The sequence below is a fragment of the Hippopotamus amphibius genome, chromosome 3 (genome assembly GCF_030028045.1).
Source record: "Hippopotamus amphibius kiboko isolate mHipAmp2 chromosome 3, mHipAmp2.hap2, whole genome shotgun sequence".
Lineage (NCBI taxonomy): Eukaryota > Metazoa > Chordata > Mammalia > Artiodactyla > Hippopotamidae > Hippopotamus > Hippopotamus amphibius.
This window is the reverse complement of record NC_080188.1, coordinates 53,537,861-53,558,949: the sequence shown is the minus strand read 5'-3', so window position 1 is coordinate 53,558,949 and position 21,089 is coordinate 53,537,861. Positions and strand designations below refer to the sequence as shown.

Sequence of the window (21,089 nt, the reverse complement as noted above, 5' to 3'; positions counted from 1 at the left end):
AAATTAAAACTAGAATGAAATATTTTCTTCTATCAGGTTAGCAAGGATAAAAAAAATTTGGTAAGGTGTGTGAGTAATCAGATACACAGACACTTATTTACAGGGTAACATTAAAGGGCAACTTACAATTTCTATCAAAATTTTAAATGTATGTACCCTTAGATTCAAGAATTTAACCTATACATATATTCATATATGTGTATAATCATTACAGCATTGTTTATAATTGACTAATTATGATAAAGCCAAACAACAGAAAATCAAAAAGAATGAGCTTTATGTATTGATATATAAAGACCACTGATGAATATCCACATAAAAAAAGCAAGTTGCAAAAGTGTATATATCATGCTATCATTTGTGTGTAAAAAAAAAGAATATACACTTATATTGAAGGAAATAGAACAAATAAATAATAGTTCTTCAGAGGAGAAAGCAGTACCATTTTATGTACTGCCTTTTCAGTAATAAAAATAAAATAAGATCACTGTTTCATAGAGAATGAAATGTGTGGTCTGGACACGTCATTAGACTCTCAACTAGACACAGTTCAAAAACAGACATTCTAACAAAATGACTTAGAAAAGCCATGGCTTAGACTCATCAGCATTTCCTCTCAATACCCTTTCCTGCTTTATAAGTTGAATGATTTACGTGCTACAGTTTAGTAAAAAGAACAGAGAATAGTTTATTATTTATATTTATTGAAGAAAAAGATAAGCACTAGGTCGAAAACTGAGCCTTGAAGATTAAAAAAAAAAAAAATCCCCAAAGCAGTACATTATCACATCACCCATTTCTAGATTTTAATTTTCATTTCCCTTTGTCTAATTCTCACTTAATTTAATATCCATTTTTTCAGTATATTTAAGGAGAACTAAACTTCACATTCTCACTTAACCATTCCTAATACCTGTGGGTGATAGGCTGATAAATAGATATTTTAAAATGTCTTAAGTTAGCAATCTGCTGTTTTTAATTGTTTAAATGTTTAAATTAAATTTACCATAATTGTATTAATAAGACATCCTCTTGAAGAATAGTTCTTTGCTAAATCCTCAAATAGTAATGAACCTAAAATTATTGAGCAAAGATAACTTACTGTTCATTAAAGTATAAATGACATGTTTACCTGCTGATGCTAAGATGGTACAGTGCAGAGCGTGTTTTAAGGCCTCTAGTCTTTCACTTTCGTGCACTATTGTCTTGTAAGAGAGCTCATTGTACCTCTGTGCAGCTTCAATGAATTTTCTTCTATAATCAAGAACACGTGCATAGCATACCTATAAGAGGGAAAATGTTTCAATTAGGGAGAAAAATTAAATATAAAATGCAAAAGAAAATTTCTAATATATAACAGCTTTTATCAGATATTCTGGAGCTCCTTATTACTGTAGGATTCTCCAATACAAAATTAAGTCCAAATTAGCTCATCTGTTACCTTATAATGTATCTGTAACTGTTCATTGGTTGATTCATTCTGAAGCAATGACGCCCGATTTATGTAAGCCTCTGCCTGGACTGGATCATCATCTTCCAGGTATAGCCTAGCAATCTTCAGGTAAGTCTCCAGTTTATAATCTACATTGTACTGTCTAGGATGTAACAGAAAGACACAGAATGACTAAATATTTCAACAAGAAAATTTTGGGGGTGGTAGGAAATAAGTTATTTTTTCCTTAAGTATATTCTGTGAATATAAGAGAATCAAACTTTTCTTTACTGTAGTATATTACACAGATAAGCTAGAAAATATTTCTGAAATAAGTTTCATTGAATTTTTATTATTTTTATCATCATTCATGTTTTATTTTACCTTCTAATCCTCAGATAATCTCACAAGTCAAAGATCTTTAAAAAAAAAAAAAAAAAAAGCCCAGTTTAGGGGCATATCATATACTACCAGGGGATGTATGAACATTTACAACCATCCTGGAAAACAGTCTGGTAATATGTTCTCCAACTATCCTTTGAATCCTTTAAAATGCATTATACTCTTTACCTACTGTATTTTACCTCTAAAAAATAAATCCTTAAAAAAAAATCATGGATGTGCACACATATATATGTACGGAATATTCATTTGTAAAGTTATTCATAAATATCCACAATAAAAACAAAAAGGAAATCACTCATAATGGTATTTGTGGTAATCAATTAAGTTGTGGTACATAAAGATGATAGATGCTATACAGTTATTATAATAATTACTTCTGATAAAGTCATGTTTTTGCTAAGTGAAAAAACTGGATAAAACAGTACATAAAACACCATTAAAATGTATTTCTATACACATATCAAGATAGTAATAGCAATTATCTCTGAGTGATGAGAATACAGGTGGTTTTCATTTTTCTTCTTATCCCAACGGGCACATTTTATGCAAGAAATGCATAACTGAAGACTCTATGTAATTCAAAACTCAAATAATTCAAGATCAATCCTCACAGAAAAATTAATTATATTTACCAGCAAAAGTGGTGCCATCACGTGGCAATAACAGAGTTTACAACTGACTTGGCCCCAGCTCTGAAATTAATTCTTCAAAAATGTTTATATCAATTCAAAATTTTCCATAAATCATACATTATTAATATTTTGTATTATTTCCATTCACAACTCATATTTACATAAACTGCTACAAACAGCACCATTTTTTTTGCATTTTCATATTTTATGCCAAGTATATCTATTATAACTATTGTTTTCATAATCAGAATGAATCATTTTTTAAAGAAGCTCTCAATAATTTACCCAAATCACTTTAACTTGTTTAGAAAACCAGTGAATTTTCAGTTCCTGGTATCCTCACAGATAACGTTACAGTACTCTCAAAATGATAATTACCACCACTACAAAGAACAATATTTATTTTATATTTATGTCAACTACCAATGAAAGTAAATCATTTGCTCTGTGCTAGGGAGAAATTCTCCAGACAGAATAAGACCAAAGCAATTAAGAAAGCCCCCAGCCTTTTCAAACTATCCAAGAAAAAACGCAAATTAACAGAGACCTTAGAAAACAAAATTAAACATCTACATGTGAGGGCTTCTTCATATACTGGTTATTTTTTCAAGGGGCATCACTGTCTAACAATTTCATAAATGTGCAAAAGGCAAGATGCCTGAAGTACTGTTTGCCTTATGATCACAAATATTAATGAAGACAAAAAATGAATCCCTTATTTACCTGGTAAAAGAGTAGAGAAATAACTGAAAATATTTTTTGTCGTTCAGTTGATATGTTTATACTTGCCAACTGAAACAAGAAGTGTGTTTAATGATACAACCAAGAGTTTCACACTCTTCATCCTTCTTGTACAATATACTTTGGAGGAATGTTTCATAAAGAACTATAAATATTTTTAAATATACGTATCAAAGGTAAGACTGGCTGAATAAGAGTTACAAACTATCATCTTAATTTTTTCCAATTGTTTTTCCACCTCATTTTCTCCAGTATCTCAAACCCAACAATGCACTAAACCTATAGTGACCCCAAACCACTGCATTTTTCCTCTTAAAGGCCTCACTTCCCTCCTTACCTAGCTTAACTCCTATGGTCAATCACTACCATCACTGAATTGCATGTGCACTCATCTCCCTTGTCCCTCTCATGCTTGTCATACTTGTTGGACAAAATCAAAGTGCTGGTTAAACCTAACAGCTCATCCACTCCTTTCCTGCAACCATTTAGCTAAACTCTGATGGAGAAAAATACCCAACCAATCTGAATGATCTCATTTTAATGACTAAAACCTTTAAAGGAGCCTTAATGCTGCTAAGTACACTGTACCTTTCTAGTCCCACTGTCCTGGAGAATTTTTTTCTGATATTCTTGTACCTCCTCAACCTCACAACTCCTACCCCCATCCACACTTCAGCTGATGACTCTGATTCCAACTTCACTAAGAATACTGAAACAATCAAAGAAAAGAGTACTTGCACAAACTCCACCACCACATTACTAATATCTGCACCCATATACTCTGTGTACCTGGCTGTTACCACACTGCCAGGTGACTGGGGACCATTCTGCCCACCAGGGAATATTAGGCAATGTCTACAGACATTTTTGATTGTCACAACTAGGAGTACTACGACCACTGGCATCTACTGCGTAGAGGCCACTGATGCTGCTAAACAGCTGCAATACACAGGACAGCCTCCACAACAGAGAATTATGCAATCTAGAATGCCAATAGTGCCGAGGCTGAGAAACTCTGCCATAAATGAACTATCCATGCTCCTATCTCATGCCTATCCCTCCACTAGATTCCTTCCCCTCTAGTCTACTCCTGCAAGAATCCTCTCCACTACTCCCCTAGATCAAATTTTTGCTTTCCAATGAATCATAAGAGAAAAAATAATCTCAACCTAACCTCTGTGGTCATCTTCTACCCTACTTCTCTACTCCCTTTTATGAAAACCTCCCCAAAGTGTTGCCTATACTCACCACCTCCAATTCTTCTTTTCCCATTCTCTTTTAAACAATTCAAATCAGGCTTCCACTCTTACCATTTCACCAAAACAGCTTTTGTGAAGGTCACCAATGACCTCCACGTTACTAACTCTTACGGTTAACCTTCAACTCCTCATCTTACTTGACCATCAACAGCATGTTGATCACTTGCTCCTTCTTGATACATTTTCCTCATTTGGCTTCTGAGATATCACACTCCACATTCTTCTGGTTTTCCTCTTACCTCCATGGACAATCTTCACTTGCTGTATCTTCCTCCTGCCCCTTACCTCTTAATATCAGAGTGCTCTGTAATCGGTCCTCTTCTCTACCTATATGCCCTCTCTTGGAGATCGCGTCCAATCTAAAGGCTTTAAAATTCCATTTATATATTAATGATTCCCAAATATACATCTATAGTCCCAACTTCTCTCCGAAACCCCAGACTAATATATTCAACTCCTTACTAGATATTTCCACTTGGTTATCACATGTCCAAAACAGAACTCCTGATCTTCCCTCAAAATCTATTCTTTACCTCTCAGTAGATGGCAACTCTATTTTTCCAATTGTTCAGACCAAAAATCAGGACTTATCTTGGCTCTTTTTCTTATACTCCACATCCATGCTGTCAAGAAATCCTTAGCTTTACCTTAAAGACATACCCAGAGTCCAACATTCTCACAATCTCCATCTCATCTGCAGTAGCCCATAAGCCTCTTAACTAATGTCCCTACTTCTATCATTGCATGCCTACAGTTTATTCTGAACCCAGTAGTTAGAATGATTCTTTAAAATATAAGTCAGATCATGTCAGTCCTCTGTACAAAATCCTCCAATGGCTCCCCATCATTTCATTTAGAAAAAAGCCAAAGGCCTTACAATGGCTTACAAGACCCCCATGTAACCTGATCTCATCCTCTATCACTCTTGCCTTTGCTCACTCCACCCACAGTGGTATCCCTGCTCTTCATAAAACATTCCAAGCATGCTCCTGTTTTAGGGCCTTTGCACTAACCATTCTCATAAGAGGATCTACTGATACTCTTTCCTCATGCAGCTCACAGCCACTCCGTTACCTCTTTCAAGTGTTTGAAAAGGTGGTATCGGGACACCCTACCACTTGAATCACCCTATCTAATGATATATCTTGTCCCCGACTTTGCACCTTTCCTCCATAGCACTTATCACCTTCTAACATAGTACAAAAATTATTTATTAAATTGTTCATTATCTGTTTCCTGTACTAAAATGTAAGACAAAAGTAAGCAAACAATTATACATATCCATCCAATATCCACTATTTACTATACTTTTGTCCTGTTTCCAAAGGAATTCCCACCAACACTTGGGCTGCATTTCTCCAATCTTCTTCTTTTTCATATATGGATGCAAGATGCTGTCTTATGGAAGCAACCTGGAACAGGAGGTATACATGTTAAATTATTTTCACTGACATCAGTAACTAATTAAAATAAATAGATGATAATCTATTGTGACAACGCTCTCATTCAACATACTACGCAGGCAAGTAAAGAGTAAAAGTCTACTTAGACTACCCAAATTTTTTTATGAACTTTGCATTCATGGAATATCAAAATAGTGAACTAACACATTTCTGCAATGTGGATTATGGCAATAATTTAGTTTAAATATTAAGTATTGCTTTTGTGTCACTGCATATATGTTCTCCTATGTTCTCAGTCTAATTAACAATTGTACTGATTTTTAAAAATTATCTAAAGAGTAATATTTGGTTCGTAAAACAAAATTATAGTATATGAGCATATGTCAGCTGGACTTAAAAGATCATAATATTTATGTGATCTTACATTGTAAAATGCTGTTTGGCACACTGTTTTGTAAAAATGAAATTGAGGGACTTCCCTGGTGGCGCAGTGGTTAAGACTCCGAGCTCCCAATGCAGTGGGCCCAGGTTCGATCCCTGGTCAGGGAACTAGATCCCACTTGCATGCCACAACTAAGAGTTTGCATGCCACACTAAGGAGACAGTGAACTGCAATTAAGAGGCTACTTGCCACAACTAAGGAACCCACATGCCTCAACTAAGCAGCCCACTGGCCGCAACTAAGACCCAGCACAACCAAATAAAATAATAATTAATTAATTAATATTTTTTAAATGAAATTGAATGATTATCTCCTTTAAAAATTTCACAGTATCTCTCAAAATAACTGCTGTTATCCAAGTTTAAAAATCACCACTCTCAGAGTCAATATTTTATAACTATAAGTGGAATATAACCTTGAAGAATTATAAATCACTATGTTGTACACCTGAAACTTTTAATAACATTGTACATCAACTATAACTCAATTTAAAAAAAAACATAATAAACAGATTCCTAGAAACAAAACAAAACAAAAATCACTGCTCTAGGTTTTTACCTGCTCCTCAAATGAAATGACTCTAGGCTGGATTTTTTCCAAGGTGAAATGATAGATTTCTTTGGCTGTGCTATCAGGCAGATTAGGGAGATGTGTGCAGAAATCAGTTAGCAACTGGCGCGAGATCACGAGGCTGACATTCTCATTGACCACTTGTTAAAAAAAAGTAAGGCATAAGAAAACATAAGTAATTTATATTCATTTTGGAATGAATTTTCACCTAAAAAATTAATATTAAAAATAATGTACATTAGCGTACCCTTCAAAGCATTATTTAGGGATCTCCACATCCCTATGACCTTATATTATAGAACCAACTTTCCTATGCTGAACTGTTTGATCAGATAACAACTATACCAAAACAGTAAAATTACCACAATGTTTCTAATAAAAAGAAATGGCTGGGAAAAAGTTTTAACAGTTGAGAAGTTCATGTCATTCCTTTCTCTTCTTCATTTTTCTAGAAAGTGAAGGCACAGAAACACTTATATTTTTATTTATGTTCTTATATCCCACGTAGCTACAAAAAAAGAGTTAAAGAAGAAACAGTGAAATAATTTTCATGAAGTTTAAATAAAGCAAGTAGTGACAGTTTCTGCCACCTGTACTTTCCCAATAAAAACAACAAATAAGAACTTAGGTCAGCATGAGATGTAAAGACATATTTTATGACACTGTTTACAAACATTTATGAGGTATTATTATACATGATTAAGGATGAAAATTCTGGAGTCACACTGCTTCCAAACCCTCCTGATTACATGCCCTCAGACAAGAGACTTACCTTCTCTGTGCTTCTCTTTCCTCTTCTGTAAAATGTGGATCAGGTTGCTGTGAAGCTTAAACGCAATACACGTGAAGCACTTTAAATAATACCTGGCACACAGCACTCAGCAAATGTTATTATTATCACTATTATTACATTTTAAAAAAAGATGCATCATGCTTGTGAACCACTCCTTAGATAAATTAAGTTTAAATCAGTAGTTACTGGGGAAGTAAATGATGGTTCAAAAATTATTCAGTTGATGCAAATGATTTTAACAATAGACTGCTTTTTTTTTTTCCAGCGGTTCATTGGATTCAAAGTTTATATAAAGATCAAAGTTTATGAAAAGCACTACTCTTTTGCTACTAAGTGCAATGGTTTTTTTGTTTGTTTGTTTGTTTGTTTGTTTGTTTTGCAGTTGAAACAATGGTCTTTTAAAAAAGCCACTCTAAGAGTTTTTCTGAAACTATTGCCAGTTTGTCTCACATTGCCCCCAATTTTCTGAGGCAGTAACTGACTGACAGGCCTTGTAACTAATCAGTTTATAGTATACTAACTGGAATTGGATGATGCTGGATATGACTAGTTTCATTACAAGTGCCATTAGGCACCTGTAACTGTTAGAAAGAAATTACTACAACAAACTAGCACTTCTCAGGGAAATATAAGTAAATAAGAACTGTAAGTCAGAAAACCTAGTTTCTAGTCTGGGCTCTGCCACTGACTAACTGAATGCCCTTGGGGGAAAAAAGTCATTTAATGCTGAGACTCATTTTATATTATATTGTATAGGGCTATCTATACCTGCATTGTTAGTCACAGGATTATGAAAAGAAGCCTGTGTGATGGGTAATGTATGTGAAAGCACACTGTAAACTGTAAAGCACTATCAAGTATCATTAATACTGTGAACTCGGAATGAATTCTGGCCTGAATTTTGAGTAATCTTCAAGATAACTGTATATGTTTGAAGTCAGGGAGTGGTGGAGTGTCAAAGAATGAAAATTTCTAGTTCTCATTCAAAAGAAATATTCTTAACATTGATAACAACTAACACTAATCTAGCACTTATCATATGCCAGGTACTATTCTAAGCACTTTTTTATGTATATTAACTCATTTAATCTCCCAACAATTCTACAGGATAGGTATCATATTCCCATTTTATAGACAAGGAAAAGGAGGCACAAAGAGGTTATATAACCTACCCAAGATCACACAGCTAATAAAAATAGCAGACCAGGACTTGAATCCAGGCTATTCTTTTTATCATTTGCTATACTGTCTCTCATCAGTTACTCTATCAATAACTATATAAAACCTTAATTATAAATGTAACAACAGCTTCACAGTTCATTGAAAAACAATCAAATATCAAGTTGTAAGCAGTTTAAATTCTAAAATCAAGCTCAATACATATTTAATTTAATCTATAATATAAATTATGCTGACAATTTGATACATAAAACAAGGCTTGAGCAAGCTTTTAAGTCCTAACTCCATAATACAAGGCAAACATGGAACTTTCATTCCACTTACTTGCTTCCACAAAAGCTTTCAAAGCTTCTAGTTGTTCTGCCCCAGATAACTGAATGGCTTTTTCCAGGATCTGACGATACCTAAAACAATACCAAAAAAAAAAAAAAGCATTTAGAAGGCACTATATAGTCTAGTGCTAACTTTGATGTTTATTTCTATTTACCCTGGTTTCTTTCATAATGCTCTAGTTTGTGGTTTTCTTTATAGTACGCTACAGATTTTAAGTTTCCAGTCCATCACAAGAAACACTAAATCTATAATTCAAAGTGCCACTTCTTCTAGTTTTCTTTACAGTATACCACAATTTTTAAAGTTTTCATGTCTATCACAAAAAGATGAAATCTAAGTTACTGGATCTAAGGTGCCAATTTTTCTTTAAAGTTTTAGTTTTGAATTTAAAACATCAATTTTGTTTCAAGTGCCTCAAAAGATATGCTATATTTCCTTCACCAATGCACACACTTGAGGTGTGAGAACATTACTTGAGGTGACCTAGGACCTTTTCCTTATGGACCTAATGAATCTAGGGTTACCAACAATAGGATAAGGTTGACTAGGCAATGAAGCCAAATATTAGAGATTAAATGTTTTAGTGTGTACAAAATGCACTCCACCAAGCCAAATGTACTGACAGAATATCCTTCATGCTGTCAGTCAGTGCCATTAGTTCTTTATTTGCATTCAGTTCTCATAACTATTCTGCCTAATATTCATGATCACACAAAATGCAAATCAGCATTCTACAAATGATGGGGAAATGCTAAAAACAAGAACAATAACAATTATTAGGAAATGGCAAATTCCTTCTTAAACTGTAAACTCCACAAGGACAGGGATTTTTGTTTTATTTACTGCTATAAATATAATGCCTAGAACAGTACTTGGCACATCATATGCACTCAAAGATACAACAGTATTAGTAACATTTTTTTTCTTAAATTGAGTGGTTGGTACATGGGTATTATACTATTCTTTATCCCTTTTGTCTCAATTATAATATTTATTAAAAGCATTAGTTAATGCATTTTACAAACCTAATTGCAATTATTCAGAACATCCAGAATATAGTCAAGAAATAAAAATATACAAATAGGGCCCAAAAGCATTCAAATTTATGACTTGTATTTGTAGGGCATACCTTCAAGCTATAATCTAGCACTTACTGATTCTCAGCTCATACAATATTCTCACAACCTTGGTTATATGATTTCTCAAAACTGCAATGAATCAAACTGGTTTTGTAGGAAAGCAGGTATACTGACAGAAAAGATAGCTAACTCCAAAAGAGACAAACAATTCCAAGAAAGCAAGGAAATATTATCAAGCTTTAAAATAAAAAACTGTTATTTTAAAAATTGATACACTTGAGGGATAAAATACAGTTATCTAAAAATTTATTTACATGGAATGTCTCATTCTCGAGAGTTCCCTGGTGGCCTAGTGGTTAGGATTATAGGCTTTCACTGCTGTGGCCCAGGTTAATCCCTGGTCTGGGAACTGAGATCCTACAAATCGCATGGCACAGCCAAGAAAAAAAACAAACTCATTCTCTCTTTCTATATATATACACATATACACACACATATGCACATATATTTTCCATATCTATATTTTATACATTCACTTTATTGCCCTGGGCATCGTTTTAGTTAATACAGTCAATGGCTTATTATTTCTTTTTTAAATTGGCTTATTTTTCATATTCAATTAAATGAAGACTATGGCTAAACCCTCTTACTCTTAAATCTCAGTTATTTTATATTAATATTATAATCAAAGATGACAATGTGTCACTTATAAAAATTTGCTAACAACTTAAGTTTTAATATATAGTTTCATAACTTATCAATCAACTAATATGTATTGTGAACACCAAAAAAAAAAAAAATCTGAAACAATGGAAAAGATGGAAAAGTGACTGATGTGGAGAACAATGACAAGTACCAAATATTTTTTCTTTGAAAAATATTATGGAGGAAAAGAAATTTCATTAATTAAGGCACCTTGCTTCTGTCCTATCCATTCATCATCAACAAATGTTACTGAACATCTGTTATGTATGTGAACTAAAGTTTAGTATGTCAATTTTTGATTTCTTGGAGGTAAAGGAATCTGTAGGTAAATAAAATATATACACATGAAAATGTACCACAGTCACCTATTTATGCTCAAAATGAGTGTAAGAGGTATGTATTCACAGATCTTTCGTTTACAGTAATGGTGGACTAGAGATTGGACCAACCCTACCTCAAAAAGAATATAAAAAGCTGAAAGAAATGAAAAAAAATTTTTAATAGCATAAAACCTTAACAAGAAAGAGTAAACAGAAGGACTAAGAACACAAAGAGGTGAACCATAGCTTCTGCCTGAAAGCATCTGCTGACTGTGGAAAGATAGCTGAGAGGCAGAGAGGCACTTCTGCTGAGCAGGAAGTGGCCTCCGCTCTGGAGTGTTCTGCCATCTGCTGGAAACACTGAGAGGCAAGTTGCAATTTCTGGCCAACTAATAAAACTAGAACAGGGATCTAAGGTTTTTTAGCAGCCAAAGGAGGAAACACTAGCACTTTGGAAGTAAGGTTACAAATTCTATTCCAAGGATCATGTAGTAAGAACACCAATAAATTTGGAAGCCTTGGTACTGGACTCCTACCACTGTCAGGTGCCTGGCAGAAGGAAATGAAAATCCTCCCTGAAAGGTAACATCATAGGCCTCCAGTTTTTCCTAAAAATACATTTAAAAATATTTTGCCCAACAACAAACATTACAAGGCATATGACAATATTAGCTAAAATCAACAAAAACAACAGACAACAGCAACATAGGGACTCCAGATACTGTAGTTACAGAAAGAATGAAATACATTTCTGCTTATCAAGTTTATAGAGACAAAGACAAGCTTTTTAAAAGTTTCAGCAAGAAACTAGGAACCATAAAGTCTCATCTGAAAACAGAATCACCAAAAACTACAGGACTAAAAAATAATATTACCAAAACTTAAAACTCAGTGGAGTTCTTAACAGCAGACTAGAGACATCTGAAGAACTGATAAACTAAAAAGCAGGTCAGAACGTATCCAGAATAAAGCCTTGAAATGGAACATATAGAAGACAGAGTAAGGGGTACAGAGATCACAGTAAGAAGACCTAACAAGGGTTTCACTGGGATCCTAGAGGAGAAAATAGAATGGGAGGGAGGGAGATCTGAAAAACCTCTCAGGACAATGAAATGATTCCATTGATTTAAGAAACACAATGAAGCTTAACCAGGATAATGTGGTAGAACATTTACAAAAACTGCCCACAAATCTTTTACTCTCTATATCTATGCCCCTTTGACTTTGTAGCTCTTTCACACCAAAAGGTAGAGTTTCTCTCCCCACCCTTTGATCTGAGGGTTGTTTTGACCAATAGAAGGCAGTAGAAGTAAAGTGCCTATTCCAAGCCTAGACTTCAGGAGAATTTGTCTTTATTAGTTGGAACCCGGCTTTGCCACATGAATGAGTCCAGGCCAACCTACTGGATAATGAGATACACAGTCCAGTCACGGCCACCGTCACAGCCAACACAGAAGCAGAGCTGCCTATCTGACCTGATTGCCTACCTGCAGCTGACTACAGATGCACACAGAGCCCCTGTGGAACCAAGACCACGTGGAGTAGGGAAGAATCAACCACCTGGGCCCAGCCCAAACTGCCAAACAACAGAACTGTGAGCTAAATAAATGATTGTTGTTTTAAGCCAGGAAGTTCTAGGGTGGTTTATTTTACAGCAAAAGCTAACCGACATAGATAAGTAAAATCAAATTCACAGACATATCATAATGAAGTTGCAGAAAATTAAAGACAAAATCTTACAGCTAAGTGCTAATACAGTTTTTTAGAAGAAAGAATTTCCTAATGAGGTTGATTTTTAGGCATTCTAAATATTTGAACTTAGTGTTAAATGGGAGAGTGGGAAAAGACATTCTAGGCAAGGAAAAAAAAATCACTATCTGAAATGCAGTCCAGTTTGCTGAAAATAATATAAAACCAAAAGGTAGATGTGTTTAGAGTTAAGGGATATGTGCCAAGCAAACAGACTGTATTCTGGCTCTGTCACTAGCTATGTGATCTTGGAGCAAAGGATTTCACCTCTGTTTTCTCATATGTAACATAAGTAATATCATCTACTGTTTAACATTAAGAAATGTAAGTAAAGTTGTGCTTGGCATATAGTAAACACTAGATTTTAAGGAACTCCACTCCTCAGATAGGAACCACTGAATTGTGTATGGGGGAATAACAGAGAACCAGAGAATCTGCGCTGGAAGGGGTCTCCGAGGTTATATAGTCTGACCTCTGATGTGTGTGTATGCGTGTATGTGTCCTCTGTTTTTTGACAATTCTATTCCACTGTACTACTAGTAAGCTCTGATCAAAGGTCTACTTCTGTAAGATAGAAAAGCCTATTTTCTTTTGTGCAAAACAGCCCTTTTAATAGTCAAGGGCAGCTAAAAGGTCTCTCATTCTCTGTCTCCAGATTAACAGCTTTTTGTAAAATGAAACATTTAGATTTCAAAGGCCTGATATTTTCCTCTGCGTAACCTTCATACCACAGAACTGGGAAGGAAAAGAAAAAAAAGGGTCATATTTATATAGGGCTGACTCAATGAAGACCTAAAATCCATGACCTCAAACCTGCCCTCAAAGAGATAACACGCTAGTTGGAAAAGCAGAGAAGTAAGAAGACAAAATGCTTAAGTGCTATCATAAAGGTAAATATAGGATGCCACTGGGCACAGGAAGAGCAACTAACCAGGTCCTCCATGTGTTGATGGTTGTTCAGAGAAGGCTTTTTGGAAGAAATAACATCTGAACTGAATTTTGAAGAACCACACAGGTTTTAGCCAAGTGAATAAGATAAGCTATCACAACAAATGCTCTCTCTCAAGGTTTTTCTCTTCTTCTAAAACCTTATATGAGATAATGAACACAATTCATAATATGTACAAAAACAGTCTATATAATTTGCAAAAATGCTTCCCTTACGGCCAATTTCTTATATGAATTTCAGACTTGTATTATTTCATAGTTATAGGAAAGCACTGTACTCTGGTGGGTTAAAAATGAGCTTTTTAGAGTAGACAAACCAGGTTTCAAATATAAGCTGTGCACCTTTCCAACTATTTATTGAGTCAACCAATATTTATTGAAACTACTGTTACAGGTATTCTGCAAATTGCTGGTAACACATAGTATCAATATTTTAAAAAGGAATTTTCCCCCTTGTTTCTCAATATGGAATCCTTTGTTATTCAGCTCCTAACATAAACCATAAAACCACTAATGTATTTCAAGAGTATTTCTCTCAAAAATCATGTAGCTGGCAGAACTGTTTTCCTATGAAAATAAATGACATGTTCTTGCCCAGATAGGACCAGATATGTACCTACAGGCAAGGCCAAGACTTTCCTCAGCAAGCAATGGCTACCAGTTATCAAGCATGTTATTTCATTTAATTTTCACAATAACCCTGTGTACTAGGTTGTTACAGTAATGGCATCCAGTTAATTATGCCTCCCTCTGACCATGCCCCTTTGCAATGTAACTTGGCCACTCTTCCTATAAAGAGGTAGACTCCATTTCCCCTCCCCTTGAATCTAGCCTGGTCTTGTGACTTACTGTGACCAGTACTTGAGAATTGATCTTGTGAGACTTCCAAGGGTAGCCGTAAGACATCTTAGAGCTTCACTCTCACCCTCTTGGAACACTCCCAAGGCCCCGTAAGGAAGCCTCAGCTAAACTACTGAATGAGGGACAGTGTGGAGAAAGAGACCCAGCTAGATGTGTATGCAAGTCCATTTTGGCCCCACCAACCCCAGCTGAGCTGCGAGTTGACTGCACTTGCATGAGTGGGCCCAGACAAGACCAGCAAAACAGCCCAGTCAACTCAAAGCATCTTGAAAAATTATAGTTGTTTTACACCACTAAGTTTTTGATTTGTTACAGAGCAGTAAATAACTGAAGCACCCAATAAGGCAGATACTATTGTTTATCTGCAAATCAGAGCTGAGGAAGTAAATGCTTAGCTTAAGCTTCAGAATTCTGCGAATACATGAAAACTGTATCTCTTCTGACAACTAACGCACTTACTTCTCTTCACCAAAATAAAAAAACAGTCATGGAAAAAAATATAAGCTAGTTTTACTTTCATCCAAATCTATTAAAATTACATGCAAAAAGGATTAAGCTATGAGACACTCAACCAATTTCCAACCCTGGGATTAAATTAATATGTGTTTACTAACTGCTTAATAATAATAATAGTAACAACGACAATTCTGTGGCTGTTTCTAAGTGTCAGGTACTGTTCTAAGTGATATAAATGTGATATAAGTGCATATACACACACATACTCATTCTGTCCTCAGAATAAGTCCTATAATTATCCCATTTTCCTGAAACGGAAATTACCCCACAAAGTAGTTAAGCTCAAGATACACAGCTAAATTTCCCGCTGATAAAGTAGATTACATTTACACCAGACAAAAAGCATTACAGCCTACATAAAACAAAATCGAGGTTTCAATGGCCAGGTTAGAGCAGGTGTATCCTATTAAATGGATCAATGTGATCTCAGCTGCCGGGATGTAAATAGGATCAACTTGAGAACCACACTTTAAATAGAATGCATGTTCATTACAAAAGAACAGTGCTGTGAAATCTACAAAGAGAAAACAGACATCTATCTCTCTATCTATTTATCTGTAATTAACACTGTTGAATAACTGCTTGCAGGGTCAGCACCTATCACAAATTTTAAGTTGGAGTGGACCTAAGCCTTCCACATATATTCCGCAAAATTCCTGAACAATCCAGGTTCCTGCAAACATCACTACTCTAGACATCCTGACCCACGTTATGGTGACATTCCACCCACGTGCCCTTCTTCGGAGTTGGTGGCGGAGAGAGAGTATCCAAAACACAACCCACAGAAAATGGTTCAAGCGGTTCTGGACGACATGATAGCGGCCTTACCTCCTCGGCCCCGTCAGCCTCAAGAAGCCATCTACCCAGAAAACTCTGCACCAAGGTCCCAGAATATGTTTCCCTCAATCAAAAAGAAAAAAAGGGAGAGCAGGGGCAAAGAGTGGCCAGAACTCGGTGTAAGAGGCCGGCCAGCTATGGGAAGGAGCACCAGGGAAGGCTTAGAAGGCCATGGGAGCAGTCCTCCCACAGACCGCGCTTCTAGAATCTTGAGACCGGAATGGATGACATCAAGGAGTGAAAAAGTTGACAGTCACCGCAGACCTATGGTCCTGAGGGCTCCTCGCACAAGGTCCCCTCCAGTTTTCTGCTGCTCCCAACATCTGCCTCCACAACCGACCTCAGGCCCGCCCCCTTGGTCCTCAGGCCCACTCCTAGCTTCACATCCGAAAGCCACCGTCAGTTCAAGGAGAACAAGTCTCTGGCTTTACTCCTCACCTCCCAGGCCCCTGGGAAATACTCACTTGCCCGCCAGATCTTTATGAGAGCCGCTCGAATTCATGAGCTGGGCCAAATCCTGCCGCACAGCTGCCGCCATCTTTCTCCGAGCTCAGCCGAAGCTGCCGGGCCTCTCACAGCCAAAAAAAAAAACAAGTGTAGTCCTCCAGAGTTGGCTAGAGGGAACCCGAAATGCCATAGAGTAGCTCCTGTGTGGGCCAGACTGCCGGGTGTGGGAGCCTGAGTTAGGCCCGCCCCCAGGGTTGAGTGACGCGAAGCTCCACTCCTCAAGTCCGAGGCCGGCCCAGGCTTCTCTCACAGGCTCAGGCTCGCACGCTCCCACTTCGGATTGGCGGATGAACTCTAAGGGACTGTGTTGCTTGTGCAACCCCAGTAAGTGCCGGGTACGCCAAACTACCGGGTTTTCACCAAGTTCCGTGTCTCACGTGTGTGCTTTGCTGTTCCTCGTTGTTTAAAGCACCCCTTAAATTACCCGTGGTAAAGAACGAGTAGTTGGTTACAGTTCACCACAGATGGGTACTTTTAGTAAAGTACAATAAAAAATGTCCCCATTCCCTGTCACATTATGCACGCTTTATATAAACTGATCATACATGCCTGTTTCTCCAGGACAGTGCCATTTTCCATTTGTTGGCCTGGAGTAATTATTCATAGCATGCCCTTTCCCTCTAGAAACTATTCCATTTGGATGGCAAATTATATGATCACTTTACCTTGATGTGTAATTGTATTTATTACTTATGTATCCTTATAGAATATCTGTCTGCGTTTTTTTTATGTCCTTTCTAGCTTTCACAAAAGATAGCACACCCTATCATTATTCTGCCCTTAATTTTTTTTGGCCTTGAAGATTTTACCATGTAAATCCAGAGAGCTTCCTCATTATTTTTAAGAGCTGGAGAGTAGTACATATTATGACGGCATGCCATGGTTCTTTCATCCGTATAGCCAGACACTTAAGTTGTTTTTAATCAGTCAACCAATGCTACAATGAATAACCTTGTACATACGTCATTTTATATGTGTAAAGGTAGAATACATTCCAAGAAGAGAGTCAAAGGGTAGATGTCCTTACAATTGTGATAGATATTGCCGAATTGCACTTTTATAAGAATGGGACCATTTTGCCTTCCAAGCAGCAATACAGAAGAGTGCAAATTTCTACAGCCTTGCCTACATAGGATGTTAAGCTTTTGAATTTTTGCCACTTTATATGTGAAGAATAGCATGTTCCCTCTTTGGGGAAGGGGAAAGACAAGAAGACCGGAAGAAGGAAATCCTTTGAGAAAGTAATGTGATTACCCACATCAATTCAGATCTCACTCCATTGTTAAGAACTTACTCAAATCACCATGCTTGGCAACAGTGAGGCAGGAAACTAAAAGGAAATTTCGTTTCCTTTTGCCCACCGGAAAAAGGAAAGGATGGTTTTGGAGGGACAGTCAGCAGTCTCTACTACCACCTGTCCCTCTAGCCATAATATCTGTGTGTATCCTTCTTATAGTAGAACACTCACCCCAAAGAAGAGAGTTCAGTTTCCCATTCAGTTTCTCTGTCAGCTTAAAATCTAGGATGTCTGATGATGCACAATCCTCTCCGTCAGGTAGGCATGTAACTTTTCATGGTTCAGACACATATACACTATAAAATAAATTATATGCCTTATGCCCACACATGTAATGCAAAACAATAGTGGAGTAAGAACAGGAGGAACAAGATAACCACAGTTACAACTCAGAAAAAGAGGGGGAAACACAGGAGTTACTTGTCCACAGCAATGATAAAATCCTGGGCAGGAATTATGAACTCCCACTACCCTGGTTAGACCCTAGTACTGCATTTTGAGAGGATCATTGTATTATCCATTGTATTCTGTGGACCCAAGTTGGAAGATATTCCCTCTTTAGGGAAATGCTTTAACAATTGAGCATTCATAGGCCAAGTTTTTCAGTGGGTTTTTTTTCTAATATAATTTAATTGAATATCCTTAAACTCTGTTCACTTACAGATAGTTTCAGGTGCCAATAACCATACCCAAAGTTGTTTCTAGAAGCAGTCACTAAATCTGCCCTATTTCCAGACTTCCACATGCAACCCATTCTTAACATCTTAATGATGGCATCCTTGAAATCATCTGAAACAATAAGCTAAGTGAGAAGAGAACTCTATTAGTCTGACTTTTGCTTCAGCTTATCTTTCTTCTCTGTTGTTATTTATTTGTGTTTGCCAAAAAGTTATAATGGGCTTTGAGAAATATCTAAGCCAAGTCCTCTCTTCTGTTATTTGGGGTTACACCAGCAGTTGGCTTTTTCGACTTGGTGAAGCTCCATAATTTCTGGACATTCTGTTCTCTTTTTACCCTGACTTCAAACTTTACTTGTAATACCTTGCTGAAAGACAAAAAGAAGCAGCCAAACACACAAACTGGCTCTTTCAAGGTATCTCCACTAGAGCTACAAGCTAGGGAGGGAGGTTGTCTGCCTTTCTAGTTATCGTAGGCAGCAATTTTACTAAAAAATTTTTGACATGACAAAGCCTCCCCTTTCCAAACTGTTTATTACCCGTGCCCAACTTCTAAGAGAATACTACATATCTTTAAGTTTTGCTCATAGGAGTGAGAAAAACAAACCTGGATGGCACTGGAAGCTTATTCTCTCTCTCTTTTCATTTGCTTGGAGAGAAACTAGCTAGGCACCTCTGAGTTAAGGGAAGTGCACAAATGCTAGTTCTTTTTCGCTAGGTAAAAACTTGGGTCCAAGCCCAGACTTAATGAGTCAAAATTGTCATGTTAACAAAATACCTCTACTAATTCTTGCACATTAAAATTTGAGTAGCACTGCTCTAGAAGATGTCACCACTGATATATAAGCTCTTCTCATTAAACACTTATTTAATAAGACCATTTCTCTGGCCAGGGAACTCCCGTTTTCACATAATCAACTAGATGGTCTCTACCCCCTCATAATTTCCCTACAAATATGCAAAGCAAGACATCCTGGTGTCCTTTTCCTAGAACATCTTCCACTCTGCGTCCCACATGTCCAGCTCAAACATGCCTTGCTATAAAAGTAACAGAAGGAAAAGTATAGGTGAATGTATATGTTCTGCTGTTTTCTGAGCACTAATCCCTACTCTGAATTTGTTCCATATATTGTTAGTGCTGTTATCAAAATTGTTCTGTAGTCATCTTGTGTGTTTCCCAGCCCTAGTCCCTGAATCAGCCATGTCTTCAAGAAGCCCTTGTTCCTTTAGTTCCTTTTAAGAATGATAGTTACAGATAACAATCTGAGTGCTAGGGATGCTTATTGCTACTGTGTTGGTCATTGGGGGCCTTTTTGTAGGGTGGATCTACACACACACACACACACACACACACACACGTAATTAAAGATAAAGTAACTCATGAGTTCATAGTGATTCTTCCAATTCCAATTTAGATGGTTTTACTTAAACTCTTCTGTATTATATCTGTATTTCCTTACTTCCATATCCAAAGTCCTGGTTCACAAGTACATATGGGATTACAGAATCAGAAAATTCCATAGTTATTCATTTTGTTCATCCCACACTATACACACAGCCGTCTCAGAAAAACAGTACTAAAACTAACACCTTCAATGTGATTGCTGAGAAGAGTTCAATCTTTTCCTGCTAATTCTCTCCTCATTTCATTTTTCATAACTGTACTGTATCTATATTATGAGCAAATATAGTCAGTATAAATTATACTTTCTTCCTTTGAATCCTATTTAATCTTGGTTCTATAAATAGTACATATTTAATGCTCACCATCAGCTCCTTTTTTGATATTGCTCTAGTCCTTTTACCTGTCTGAAGCTAGTTCTTTAATAGGTTTCTCAGGAAGGGCTCATAGAAATCATATTCTCAGTAATGTCTTCTGCCTTTTATGTTTGAAAGTCAGTTTTGTTAGATATAATCAACCTTGGCTCATTTTTCTTGAGAATCTTAAATGTGGTACTTGATTTTCTTGGGGCATAAAGCATTGCTGAAAAATATCTCATGAGAGTCTAATTTTCTTTTTTTTTAAATAATCTACTCTTTTTGCCTAGATGCCCCCTAATTTATTTTCCTCTAACACCAAGTAATTTTACTACACTTATGTGTTGGTATTGGTCATTCTGGGTCAATATTCTCAGGTACACAGTGTGCTCTTTTAATAAGTAGTTTTAATTTTTTTCAACAACATTGTCTTTCATTATAATTTCTTGTACTTATTCTATTCCTTTGGTTTCTTTTTTCGGAAACTACTATTATCTATATGTTAAATCTGAACCACCTATCTTTAATATTAGTCACCTTTCCTCAAAATCTTTTTATTCCTTTTTTCACATCTTTTTTATTTTTAAAAATTTCCTCCTTTTTATTCTCTATTTCTCCTAAGGCATTATTTTTCATTTTTATTTAC

General features: G+C 36.2%; 1 protein-coding gene across 2 annotated transcripts in view; it reads right to left on the bottom strand.

Annotated features, from left to right (window-relative positions):
• Positions 1-16,823, bottom strand: part of COPS4 (COP9 signalosome subunit 4) — a 35,238-nt gene extending 18,415 nt beyond the window's left edge. For both annotated transcript variants that reach the window (XM_057728005.1, XM_057728006.1), the window contains exons 1-6: positions 16,669-16,823; positions 9,181-9,260; positions 6,873-7,024; positions 5,778-5,881; positions 1,442-1,595; positions 1,133-1,283 (exon numbers count right to left, since the gene is read on the bottom strand). In XM_057728005.1, coding sequence (XP_057583988.1) covers positions 1,133-1,283; positions 1,442-1,595; positions 5,778-5,881; positions 6,873-7,024; positions 9,181-9,260; positions 16,669-16,742 — 715 coding nt within the window. In that variant the 5' untranslated portion in view covers positions 16,743-16,823. The remainder of the gene's footprint in view (positions 1-1,132; positions 1,284-1,441; positions 1,596-5,777; positions 5,882-6,872; positions 7,025-9,180; positions 9,261-16,668) is intronic.
• Positions 16,824-21,089: the final 4,266 nt, after the last annotated feature.